At 30.4% G+C, this 13,866-nt stretch overlaps 3 protein-coding genes across 3 annotated transcripts; 2 read left to right on the top strand and 1 right to left on the bottom strand.

Annotated features, from left to right (window-relative positions):
• Positions 1 to 6,730: 6,730 nt before the first annotated feature.
• On the top strand, positions 6,731 to 11,188 carry MONOS_13089 (putative zinc finger, c2h2 type domain containing protein; the record flags this gene model as incomplete). The annotated part of the gene is made up of 10 exons (XM_067865769.1): positions 6,731 to 6,757; positions 6,817 to 6,920; positions 6,965 to 7,017; positions 7,069 to 7,121; positions 7,191 to 7,396; positions 7,571 to 7,703; positions 7,905 to 8,168; positions 8,443 to 8,524; positions 8,994 to 9,374; positions 9,600 to 11,188. 10 exons carry the CDS (start codon positions 6,731 to 6,733, stop codon positions 11,186 to 11,188), a joined length of 2,892 nt encoding a protein of 963 aa, XP_067727966.1.
• A 40-nt stretch (positions 11,189 to 11,228) lies between these two features.
• On the top strand, positions 11,229 to 12,828 carry MONOS_13090 (putative Autophagy-related protein 27). The gene is made up of 5 exons (XM_067865771.1): positions 11,229 to 11,352; positions 11,405 to 11,613; positions 11,684 to 11,771; positions 11,833 to 12,010; positions 12,130 to 12,828. The coding sequence occupies exons 1-5, from the start codon at positions 11,264 to 11,266 to the stop codon at positions 12,271 to 12,273; spliced, it is 708 nt and encodes a 235-aa protein (XP_067727965.1). The 5' UTR covers positions 11,229 to 11,263; the 3' UTR covers positions 12,274 to 12,828.
• MONOS_13091 (putative transmembrane protein) lies at positions 12,791 to 13,834 on the bottom strand (the record flags this gene model as incomplete). The annotated part of the gene is made up of 4 exons (XM_067865772.1): positions 12,791 to 13,081; positions 13,167 to 13,439; positions 13,498 to 13,529; positions 13,613 to 13,834. The coding sequence occupies 4 exons, from the start codon at positions 13,832 to 13,834 to the stop codon at positions 12,994 to 12,996; spliced, it is 615 nt and encodes a 204-aa protein (XP_067727964.1). The 3' UTR covers positions 12,791 to 12,993.
• Between the last annotated feature and the right edge of the window lie 32 nt (positions 13,835 to 13,866).

Genomic DNA, 13,866 nt, shown 5'->3' with positions numbered 1-13,866 from the left:
AAATAAAGCAAAAACCTTCAAAATATGATAATTTTCTTCTTCTCAAAATGATTTTGAAATCTTCAAAAAATGAGAAGAGATCTCAGATTTTGTGTATTGTTGTCTTTCATATGCTTAACTGTTATCAAATTTTCTGTTGCTCAATGAAGTTCATCACCTATTTTTTCAAAAATAATTCACATTATTTCTATAAAGTAGATAATATTCTTATCAAAGAGAGTTTTTTCAAAAATTCAAGTTCCAATTTGAAGATTTTCTATAATTCAACTGTTTTCAAAATTTAATTTATCAATAATACTTTTTTATTGAGAGTTTCATTCAACATAATTTGATTTTGTTGCTTTATTTTCGTTATCTCAAAATTAATGAATTTCACTATATTTTTAAAAAAATAATAAATAACAATCATTTTATATCTATTCATTCAAAAAGAATTATTAAAAATATGTATTTTTCTTTTTGAAAAGTCGCCAATGTTTAGGCAAATAAGAATCATTCGGCCAGTTTAAAAAATGATTAAAAAAACGAGTTATAAAGGATTTAACTGCAACCAACTTCTGATATATAGTGAGGGACAAAACCCGGGACAAGGACAAAACCCGGGATATTCCACTCAGCTTTTTTTGACACAATTCAATACATTTATATGGTAAAAATAACTGAATATCGAGTTTTTCGTGTATTTAGGTGGATCGAACAAGCCAAATAAAAATGCCTGAATTGAATTTGCATAAAAAATAACAGTTAAAAAAGATTGGCGCTTAAAAAGCAATTGAAAACAAAGCACTGTTGAATAACGTCGAATCATGTTTATATAAGCAAAGAACAAATAATTTGTAACTCACATTAAATATTTTTAACTGTAATTGAAGATGGAACCCCATTTGCTTTCTGAAGTTGGTTTTCTTTTCCTTTTTTCACTGGGGAAAAGAATCTCTTCTTCTGATGTATCTCGTTGCTCTTTCCGATCCTCTGAATAATCAGATTGTTCCGAAGAAACATCATCGTGAATAATTGTTTTCCTTCTATGATTTTTTAAGTTGACATTTTCAACAGGTCCTGTTTCATTGGAGCTTTTGTCCTTAACATTAGATGATTCCTTCACCTTAGAAATTGAAACATCCTGCTTTGTTTCTGAGCTGTTTGGCTGACTTTTCTTTTTTTATCTAATTGCATGGAAAAGCTTTCGAAAAAATTATCTCCTGTTAGTAATTTCATGCTGATACTGCTTGAAAGAGAAGAATTGTTTACCACTTTTTCTGCTATCGAAGAGGCTTCAATGTTCTGCGGAAGGCACTGATATACGATAGAAGGGTCAAATGGGAAAATTCCGCATGCTTCAAATGACTTTTTCGCAATTCTTGGAGAGAGAGAGTTATTAACCGCTTCTGATACTGCTGGTATTAATGATTTTCTGTAAGAAGAAATTGACGAATCAGAAGGAACCGAGAAAGCTCTTTTTAAGCTACTTTTGAAATGCGCGAATACAAACCTATCCAGCGGCTGAGTAAGATGTGTTGTATGTGATGGAAGAATCAATAAATGGATGAAGTGATCTCTGCACCAAGATATCACTGGAAAACTTAGGCGAGAGGAATGCCCATCAAGAATAATCAAAGCGTAGGAAGACGGTCCATGAAGCTCAACTCTTTTCTCATTTATTTTTGGCAATAATATTTCTATCATAACCTTTTCAAAATCTCTTCTTGTCATCCAGCCTGTCCCATTTGCCAAACAGTTAATTCGATGATACTTCAATTCCTTTAGATCCTCGGAAATGGTCTGAGAAGGCCATAGCATGATTGGATCAAGTGACGTCCCATCTGCAAAAATAGAAAAAAATAATGTAGCATTTTTCCTTCTCTGTGCTTCTGGTAAAAAAGCATGTTGAGATTCTTTTGTTACTACTATTTCCTCGTCCGACTGCTTCATCAAGATACCAGTTTCATCCATATTGATGATTAAATCTGATGAAATATTACAATCATCAATCACATTTTTCAACAACGAAAACCAATTCCTCATATTATCAATGGTAGATGCTTGAAGGCGATGAAAATCTATAAAAGTTGGTTTTATTAATTTGAGTAATCCACTTTTCTTTTTCAACCTGCGTGCCCATTTTTTGCTGATTTTCCTGACTTCAGGCGTTTGCGTGCATCCCTTCTTTTTCTTCATCAGCACATTTTTTGACTATCAAAAATGCACAATTAAAAAATAAAACAAACAAATAACAACACACGAATCTGATAATGTATGAAACTGTCAATTTGTTTGTGGATGATATTTGTGCAATTGCACAATCCTCTATTTCCTCGATTTCCTCTTTATTGAATAGTCCTGGTCTTCCAGCATGTTGAGGATCACGCCCTGCTTTTTTTTAAGCCAGATGCCGGTAAATGGAAGAATGAGTAATTATTTTATCTTTCACAAGATCTGAAGGTTTAATTCCATCTTGTTTCAGAAGATAATCAACTTTTTCCACTTTGGAAGGGAGCCTGCGAAACTCTGCTGAGGCCTTAATCGGTGATAATTTATTGAAAGGAAGAGGCGAAGAAACGTTTGCTTTTTTCATATGATTTATGGAAGTTTGATCATTCTATTTGATATAATTTCTTATTGAAGAGATTAAATTTTTGACAGGCATTCAAAAGAAATAATCAAGAAAGTTAATCAAGAATTGTTTTTTGATTTGGAATTGTTTTAAATAAACATTCAAAAAAATTATTCTATACTGAAGTATACCGGGTTTTGTCCCTGGCTATATCATGTTTGAAACAATGTTGTTTCAAATAATGACGAAAAAAACGAAAAATAAAATAAACGAAAAATAAAAATTTGTGGGATCAAATTTTTAATCCTCTTGATATTCTGATGCTGATTCTCCATCTCCTGCCCCAAACTCATCTTAATATGTATCTTCTAATGATTCTTCAAAAAAAGGCGTAACTGACTCATCTTCTGTTTTATCTTCTGGATCTTCATCGGGGTTTTCAGATTCTGGAATTGAATACAATATTCTTTTTATGAATGAATGAAATTTCATTTTTTTGGTTTTATGAAACATTAACTCAGCAAGGCGATCGCCAATATATTTGTTTCTCACTCCAAATTTTGGTAAACAATTCCGAAATCTCGACCATAAGCTCTCTATGCTGTTTGTGCACACTTTTGTGATTGGATCTGCAAAGTGAAACTTATGACACACAGTTTGATGAATATTGTTATACTCCAGCAAACACTTGCAGACTGGTCATTCGTCCGTATAAATTGTTGTTTACGGTTTGATATTTGATGGGATTAACGGTAATAATGTTCTTTTATTTCTTTTTTCAACTCTAATAATGAAAAATCTGCTCTTTCTTTCTATATCAGCCCATTCAATTCCTCCAAATAACCAAATTTGAAAATTCCTCCTTCCTTTGTGGTATTTCCTTCTTCTCAACGGTGTTTCATCGATTTCAACAATTCTCACCTCACCTCCGATCGCTTCAAAATCTTCAAATAAGAACTTGACAGAAGATGATCTGCAATGAGAATGCCAAAATGAAACTGTTCTTCTATCAGGATTCCGCTACAAACACGTCTGTGAGATATTAATTTTTAGACAGTTTTTTAGAAGAATATGCTATAATTTGTTAAAATGAATTTTGATATTGAAAAAGGAAGCAATATGAAATAAGCTTATAGATTTTCCTCAATTTGAGCATCTATTTAGTCTTTTTGTTTCAGATCTTTTATAAACACACATTTTTGATCCACAATTTGAACAGTTTTCTTCATTCGTGTTTAGGATATTGTTGATGATCCTGTCAAATGAACATTCGTTGCATGAAAATTATATTTTCAATTCATTTATCTCTTGTTTTGAACACGATATGCTCAACATCACTCTATAAATCAATTTAAAATAAGTTTTATATTTGTATTTTTATATATACTTATTGAATTAATGAATATTTGCACACAAATTATTTTTATTATTAATGGGTTCATGAATATTTCAGAATATTCAACACATACACTTTTCATATATAAACACAGAAATATGTTTGTGTTTCATATCTTTTTGACACACAATAATTGAAAAAAGAAGAAAATTTTGTTTATTTCAGCTGGTCGTATAATACTCATTTGCCAATGTTTTATTTTCAAGTGAGAAAATATTTGGCTTTTTTCACAAAAACTCGCCTATATTTTGTCAAATTTGGCAGCAATGCAATTCATTGTTTGTTGGATATCTTTAATAGACAAAATTTGTATGACTGCAACTAAACACAGATCGATTGAAAGTGTTGATTAAAAAACTCAAAAAAATATGCATCTTGAAAAAAATATATTTGTGACTTATCAAAAAGAAAAATACATATTTTTAATAATTCTTTTTGAATGAATAGATATAAAATGATTGTTATTTATTATTTTTTTAAAAATATAGTGAAATTCATTAATTTTGAGATAACGAAAATAAAGCAACAAAATCAAATTATGTTGAATGAAACTCTCAATAAAAAAGTATTATTGATAAATTAAATTTTGAAAACAGTTGAATTATAGAAAATCTTCAAATTGGAACTTGAATTTTTTAAAAAACTCTCTTTGATAAGAATATTATCTTCTTCAAAGAAATTATGAAAACTTAAAAAAAATTGAATCACAAAAAAAAAAGAAAAGAAAAGAAAAAACTGAAAAATTAAAAAACGCTGTTTCTAAAATAATATGAAAACATTTCTTAAATTGTTAAATAGATATTTATTTTTTATCAATAAATGAACAATTTTTTAACATTTGGTCTATTTAATACATTAAATATAATTCAAAGTCGAAAAACTTTCAAACGAAATCGAAAATTTGACAAAAAAAAAATAACTTTAAATAAAGAGAATTCAATTGAAGAAAAATATGGGTAATTCTTTTTGAAAAGTCGCAAATGTTTAATTTTCAAATTAATAAAAATTTGAATGTGGGTGATGATTTTTTTTATCATATCTTTTTTCGGGGTGTTTATTTTCAAAAATTGTATGTTTTTTGAAAGAAAATTCTAATTCAAAAGAGAAATAGCATGACAATTGTTATTTAAAACAAATGCTTTTTCCGAATAAAAGATTAAAATGCATTCAATAAGCCTTTTCACTTTTCAGTTTTTGTTTATTGATATTCAAGAAATATTTTAGTACTGAAAATTTTGTATGAAACAATATGTTTTCAAAAATAATCACCCATATTTTGCTCAAATTAATGTTTCCACTCACGAAATTTCTTTAGAATGAATGAAATAGCTTTATCCAGAAATATATTCCATATAAGTGAAGTTTGGTGAGTGGAAACATTAATTTGAGCAAAATATGAAATTTTTGATTTATTTGAAAATTACACATTTGCGACTTTTCAAAAAGAATTACCCATATTGTACTTTTATTTTTGCGAACATTATCAGTAATGTGTGTATCGTTGATTTCTGCAAAATATGAAGATTTTGAACCAAAATTAACTCAAAAATAAAATCTTAACATAACTAAGAACATTTGTTTCTTTCAATAAGAAATGAGTTGTTTGTGATGAAAAAACAAAAAATAAGAGAGCCCAAACTGTGTTCTTCATTCTGCATAAAACAGGAAAAAAAATAAAAAATTTCTATAATGAAATTTCTGTGAAGAAGAGTGCTTTCAATTGAAATGAGATAAAAATATGTCAGAATTTCTCTCATAATTTTAAATTTGTAATAGGACAAATAAAAAAAAAATTATATTGGGAAAAAAGATGAAAAGTCATGAAAATAACAAATATCATTAGTATTTCAACAATAACAATGTTTTTTCGACTATTATTGATTTTTGTCACTTTTTGAAAATTTGAAGTTAATCGAACTTTCGACTTTGCTTGAAAGTTTTTCGACTTTGAATTATTTTTGGTGTATTTCTGCAAGTTTTAAAAAGTGATTCTAAACAAAATTTTTTTTACATATGGGTGATTATTTTTGAAAGCACATTTTTTCTTTCAAAAATTTCGGTTCAAAATTTTCTTTTAAATATTAGCCAATGAACATTGAAAAGTGAAAAGGTTTATTAAAGACATTTTTATCTTTGATTCGAAAATAACATTTATTTTTGAAACAGTTGTGATTATATATTCATCTGAATACAAAAACACTTCCCATTGACAAACAATCTTTTATAAATCAATTCCCCGAAAAAAAATATGTTTTCAAAAATAATGACCCATATAGTTTTTCAGATTCAGACAGCAAAATGCCTATACAAAAAACGATGGATAAACATTCGAAATGGGACAAAATTTTATGTTTCATGAATTTTGTTCCACACAGTTCTTTCAAAGATTTTTTTCGATTTTTTATATTTTAATAATTAATATTGCACGATAACATTAGAATAATAATCATTCGATTGCAGAAAAAGTTTGGAACAAATCATTGAATTTTTCATAAATTAAAGAATTCAGTCACAAATGGGACAAAATAATATGCTTTATGAATTTTGTTCCACACAATCTTTTCAAAAATTTTCATCAACTTTTTAATATTTAAATATTTTATTTTGCATGAGAATGTTAGAATTGCAAGTATTCGATGCAGAAATTGCATGGAACAAATTATCGATTTTTTCTTAAATGCAAGAATTCTGACCCAAATCGAAAAAAATGCCCATTAAAAATTATTTTCAAAAAACTTTAGTTTTTTTTTTATTCTTTCTGTTTTATTGTATTCGAAATAATGGAACAGTTGGCATATTATTGTCCAGTTTATTTTGAGCATTATTTTTAAAATACATTTTATGCTTTTTTTTAAACTTCATTTAGTTTTGTTCCGAAGCCCCTGAAACTTTGAATGAACTAAAGTCACATTGCATAGCCATTCACTCAAAGTCAATTGAATCCTTTGCAAATAATATTGTTATTTTTAGGTATGTTATTTTCTGTGAAAATTAAAAATTTAAAAATAAGAAAGTCTTTTAAAAGTTTTGAAAGAGAATCCAAATGAGCTGATAACCCAGTCAACAGGTGAGTTTTATTTAAAATGAAATTCAAAAGCGATAATATTAAATATTTTAGACATTTGCATTCCTTCGGATCGTGCACTTTCGCAAGCCAAAGAAGAATCAATTGTTTGAGAAATTATAAGAATTCATATGCTGCTTCTCAATTCATTGTTAAATTTTATAATGATTATGAAGATGGATATGCTGCACATTTTGGAATATGAAAGGACTCACGATCATGAAATTATTCTTCAATGCCCATATTGTAATTGTCTTCCATTGTGTCGCTCGGAACTTTTTATGCACATTAAAGACATTCATCATGCAAGATATGGTGCCTCTGTTGATGATGTTGTTGGATTTTCCGAATTTATTTCCATTCTTTTTGAAAAAGCAAATGGGTATACAGAAAAAATAATGCTTTGCTTTCAATACTTTTCAAATATCTTTCATTTTTTGAAGTATTAAATAATTATTTTGAACACTACTTTATTTCAGATAATATCTTTTCATATTTTGCCTTCATTTGGTAAACATATAAATTATTTATTTTTTTGTATTTTTTTGTTTCGAAGATGTGTTTGCGTTTATTGTGGACATAAATATCCAAATTATGATGTTCTTCACTTGCATATGCGAAAGAAGGGACATTTACGGCTTCATCCGCGCGATAATCTTTGGGATCGTTTTTTTATTGCAAATTTTACTGTTTGAACTCTTTAGAAACTCAAAAATTGCATTTGGAAAAAAAAAAACATTTTCTTTTCTTTTTTTTCTTTTTCATTTTCTTTCTTTCTTTTTTAACTTTTTCTTTTCTTTTCTTTTGTTTTATTTTTATTTATTTATTTATTTATTTTTTTGAACGAAACTTTAAAATTTCCTCTTAATGCAAACGCTGGTGTGTTTCAGGATCTTTCTCGAAGCTGGGCGCAGCAGCAGGTGGAGGCCAAGGAAAAGAAAATGGCTCTGAGGGCGCAGAAGAGAAAATACAGAGCCGAGCGAATGGCTGAAGGCAAGTCGTATCAGGATGCGCTCCAGGGCTTCAAAGCGATTGGAGTGGAAGAGGAAATAAAAGCGGACAAGGAAGAGGAGAACGACGAAGAATGGGAGGATATTGACGGCGGAGAGGGAATATACGAGGAACAGCTTACGTATTGCTTGTTCTGCTTGAATGTGTGTGGTGTTTCAAAGAGATTTTTATTACTATTGTAATTATTAACATAAGAAATATGACATAAACATTTCTTTTTCTTTTTCTTTTCAAATTACTTTCAAAGTGCTCTTCTTTTTGAAAGCAGACTTTTATTCTTTCAATTTTTACATATTTTAATATATTCATCTTTTTATCATTTTTGTCTTTTTCAATGCTTTCTCCAAATTTATCAACAATTATTCACAAACATACATTTTGTATTTACATATGTTTTTGTATGTCTAACACCTTCAGTCTTTTAACACACCCAGCAAATGCCTTGAGCACATGAGCTCAGTGCATTTGTTTGACCTCATAGAGACACAACATAAATTAGGTTTGGAAGATTTTTTTGTTCAGTTTGAAAAAAAATAATTTCTTTTCTTTTCTTTTTATCAAAATATATACATTTCCTTTGTAAATGCTGCTTCATGTCAATGACGCCTTATTTCTTCTTTCTATTTTTTAATTAAATTTATCAACATTATATCATTATTATCCATCTCATTCACCCTTTTGCCATTCTCCAACCCCTCTCTCAATCTTTGTCTCTTCTACAACATTCACACCATTCACAACGATCATTTCACTCCCACCATCCAATCAACCTTCTCTCTCTCTCTCTCTCACTCACTCACTCTCACTCTCACTCTCACTCTCACTCTCACTCTCACTCTCACTCTCACTCTCACTCTCACTCACTCACTCACTCACTCACTCTCTATCTATCTATCTATCTATCTATCTATCTTTCTTTCTTTCTTTCTTTCTTTAACCTCCTTTCTTTTTTCCCTCACTCACCACAGGCCTTGACTATTATCAAGGTGTGAAGATGGTGAATTATATCAGACAGAGCATTCAGAAGCATATATGTCCGTATTGTTGCTTGGAGCATTCAACAGCTGGAGAACTGAGGAAGCATCTTGATCAAACAGTGGAGGCAGCAAGAGAGATGGGGTTATATAGAAAAGAAGAGAAGAAAGAAGAAGAAGAAGAAAAAGAAAAAGAAAGTTATGGAGAAGAAATTGAAGATTCGCAGGAGATGAAACGAGATGAAAAGGGAAAGAATTTGGAAAATGATGAAAAGACGAAAATTTCTTTACCAAAAGCTGACAAAAAACACAATTCAGTTTCACAAAGACAAACAAATTCTTTAAGCTCTTCAGAAGATTCATGGACTTTAACAAGTACATCATCTTTGACATCATCATCATCATCATCTTCTTCTTCTTCTTCTTCAAAATTTTCAGCTTCAAATTATTTATCATCATCATCCTCCTCCTCCTCCTCCTCATCTTCTTCTTCTCCAATGGAAAACACCGTAATTTATACTCCTTGCTCCTCAAACACACAATCATCAAGTGATTCTATTAACAGCCATTCAATCTCTGAACACTCTTTTGTTCAAACAGATTCACCACATTCAGATTTTCAATCATTGGATTTAACTAAAACTGCTTCTGAAGCAGGAAAAAATGAACAAGAATTGACTTATCCTCATTTTTTGATGAGTTGCAAGAGAAAAAACAATTTTGAGGAGAAAAAAAATTGTTTGAAGAAAGATGAAATGACAAGTCAGCAAATGAAAGGAGAAGGCAAAGAAGAACAAAAGATGGATGAAAAAAAAGTGGGTTTATCTTGCGATAGAGAAAGAAATTCAGAAAATGAGGAGAAGGAAAATGAGGAGGAAAAAGAAGATATCAATTACAATGAAAAGCAATCACATGAAAGTCAACAGGAAGCAGAGCATAAAAAGAGAGGAGAAGATAAATGTGCTCATTCAACCGAATCCAAACAATTTGAAAAGAAAAATCTCAAAAGAAAAGGAAAAACGAAGTTGATTGACAAAGAAGAAGTAGAGGAAGAAGAAGATTTTGAAAGCGAACGGTCGTTTTCTCCAAACTTTGATGTGGATGATGATGAAGATAGTGGAGAAGAAGAAAGAGGAGGAGGAGAAAGAGAAAGAGGAAGTGGAACGGGACAAGAAAGAGGAAAAGCAAAACATAAAAGAAAATCCAGAGATAAGTCGAGTAGCGATGACAACAGAGAAGACAATGAAGACGACGAGGATTCAAAAGCCAGTCTTGACAGAGAGCGGGAGAATAACACAGACATTTCATCAGACGATGAAAGTTCACAGGGCGAAGACAAAACTGCAGGGAAAGCTGGAATCACACAGAAAAACAGAGCAAATGATCTTCCAGTCACAACATACGACTTGGCGGTGGCGTTTCCGTATGATGTTCCTGCTCCTTTTCCTAGCCCTCCACAACAAATGCCTTATTCTTCTCAATTTCAAAGCTCTTCTTCTTCTTCTTCTTCTTCTTGTGCACAGAGTTCGAACCAGCAGCCTGCTATTCCTTTTCTTCCTTCTTCTCTTCCTTCTCTTCAGCAGGAGCAGTTTGTGCCGAGCTTTGCATGCCAACAGGCAATGCCCTCTGTGGCAATGATGCAATGCTACCCAACAAGATATGACTCATTCAATCACTCTTATCACTCAGATTATTATTCTTCTTTGCCAAATAGCAACATTCAACCAACTCTCCTTTCTCCCACTTCTGCTGCAGTTAATTCCCTTCCTCCGCAGCTGAAGCCCTTTAGGAATCCAACCGCACAATCGCTCTTTCAAAGGCTCACAGCTCCTCTCCGTGCAAAGAAAAACCACGAAACAAAAGAAAAACCAACTGAACAACCTCTTTTAGGTTCAAAGAATACTACCATTTCGTCTGTAGAAGATGCATCATCTGAGGTTAATCAGCAAAAACAGTTGATAAACTCATCATCTGCTTTTCCTACAAGTAATGGCACACAAGAAAAGAATGCTCATTTGCTAAACTCTACAACCTCCCAACCTGCAGTTCATTGCTCTATTAATCCCAAAAATATTAATTGGGATAATCCTTCATATTTACGACCAATCATACCAGGAGACCTTCTTTTAACACAACTTGAAGATATAAATAATTGCGGAGAAGAAGAAGATGAAGAAATTTTTGAATAAAAAATATTTATTTAAACAATTAACTTGATCATACCCTTTCAATATAAAACCATATTTGATCAGATTTTGTAAGACATGTTTATCCTTTGGTTCTCGTTGTTTTTAGAGTTTTCAAAAGCTGATGATTTTGATGATTACGATTTCTCAGATCTGAAAAAATCACCGTTTGAATTTTTAAGAATTTAAACAATAAGTTATTTGCACAAAAATTTGTAGTTCAAATCCATATCAGTATAAACAACAAGCCACAACATATTCATGGAATTTTAGAGCACCTGTCTCTGTTGGAAAAGGGGGTTCGTGCGATATTGATGATTGTATTGCAGAGTCCACCAGCACCTACATCATGGGGTGCCATTGCTATGGAACAGTTGGCTCTGAAAAACATAAAATACTGGCTGACGACAAAGGAATTCAATTCACTTGTATGCAAGATTTTATGATCAGTCGCTTTTGCTTTATGAAGATAAATGACTTTTTAATAATGATTGATAGATGAAGGAGATGACGATGGCTCTCCGAAATCATTTGTTTACAAATTAATTTGCTCCAAAGACGAAAATCAAGACGTTACTGATGATGGGTATTGCTTTTTAAGGTGATTTTTTGGCAAGTTTAATTTCTAATTTTTATTTTTTTCGCAGAGAAACATTAACTGTTGTTCAAGAGCATCCTGCTGGTTGCAAAAAGTCTCCTGATCCAAAAGACGATCCTAAAAACCCCAAAAACAATAAGAAGAAGGGGTTGAGCTTTGGCTCAATTATGCTTATTATATTTTCCGTTCTTCTGGTATTATATTTTGCCGCTGGAATGCCATTGATGGTTTGCAATGCAATTTATTTGAATATTTGAATGTTGTATTTCAATCTTATATTTTTTAATGCTTTATTTAACCTTTACAATATTTTTTTTTTAATGTTTGAATCGTTATATAAATATAGTACTTTGCATTCAAAAAGAGGGGAATTGAAATGATTCCGTTTGTATTTTTCTGGACATCACTTCCTCGTTTGGTCATAGAAGGAGTCAAAGTGCTGATTAGTCCTTGCACAAATAAGGCACGTGGATTCGAAGAAATGAAGTAGGTTTTTCTGTAAAGCCTTTGCCAAGAACTTCGATATGCTCAAAGGTGATGACACAATTAATTATGTGAATCATCTTTTTATCCTCAAACATTGCTCTTTGTTTATTTTTTTTTATATTTTATTGTTATTTCTAAAAATTAATTTTGTTTATCAACTATTTTTGTCCGTTGATGAGTCAATGCTTTTGATGGATAGAGATAACAACATTTCTTAGAAATTTTTAATAAAAATTTTTTTATATCGTTAATTGTCTGTTAAATCTTTCCTTTCTTTTCCAAAATTTTATTATTATATTCTCTTGGTAAGATCTTTACAATTCTTTCTGCTTGAGTGTTGTTTTTGACTTCTTCTATGATAATTATCTTTTGTAACTTTGATAATAAAGCCTATCTTCGGTTTATGTTTTTTTATCTTTTTATCTTCTCTCTGGTTCAACATTCCTTCACGTTGCTTCTTACCCTTGTGCTTTTTCATTTCATTTCTTCTTCAAATGCACTTTTATCGTTCAGCGTAAAAGTTTTTCAGAAATTTCTAAGAATAATTTTAAACCTAATATTTGGTAAATTTCATAAAAAAGCATGAACATAATTTAATAACATCAAAGTGACAAACAAAATTCCTGTTCATTTCTAGTTTTAAGAAAAACAGTTTTAAATGAAAAGGAATTTCAAACAAATTTAACTTAAACATCCTTTTTTCTTTTATAAACATATTACAAATTCAAATCAAATTCAAAAACACAACGAAAACAGTTAAAACAATAACGATTAATGCGAATGGTAGATATGTGCGAAATATTGCCCAATAGCTGTATTAAAATTTTAAATAGAAATAAGTAAAATTTTAAAATTTTTCAATCATATGACATCTTTGAAAAAAAAGTGCTTGCAAACCTAACATATTCTCCTTTTGTAATCAGATTTAAAGCAATTTTAAATTGATTCCATTTTGGCTTTTCGCAACCTTCATATCTATTAAGGCATTCAGCAACATAATGATGGCAATTATTCAGACATAAATTGTGCATTCGACGAGAAAATATTTCACTTTCATATTCAATTGCATCATTCCATTTTGCTGTGATTTCAGTACTTCGTAACGTTTCATCTTCTTTTGAATTATCATCATTTCTATCTTTTCTCTTGGATTTAAAGAATCGCCAAACTCTACAAACAAAATTAAATTGAATTTACAAGTTTTGGAAAAAAAGCATTTGTTCAATACTTCCTTGGCCTTCCAAAAGCCATATTATCAACCTTTGATAATAATAACAAAAATAATTCATTATTTTTCAGAGTTCATAAAATCCAAAAAAATAAAAAATTAGACGTTATCAAACCCCAACAAAATATGGAGCAGCAAAATCCCAGACTCTTCCTTGACTGTCACATATTCCAACATGCCCAATAAAAGGAAGAATCCACGTGATCATCGGAATTGAAGTCCAAACAATTGCAAATGGAAATCTATCAATAGAAGGATCTTCCAACTGTTGGCATTTTTCCACTGACATCGGCTCGGAATTCATTTCGTCATCCATGATTATTCTTCTTTTTGCCATTAAAAAAATTTACGGGAAAATTAAATATTTTT

This window comes from Monocercomonoides exilis (genome assembly GCF_001643675.1).
Source record: "Monocercomonoides exilis strain PA203 chromosome Unknown scaffold21-1407046, whole genome shotgun sequence".
Lineage (NCBI taxonomy): Eukaryota > Preaxostyla > Oxymonadida > Polymastigidae > Monocercomonoides > Monocercomonoides exilis.
Note: the sequence above shows the minus strand (reverse complement) of the source record. Positions and strands in the feature narration are given on the sequence as shown.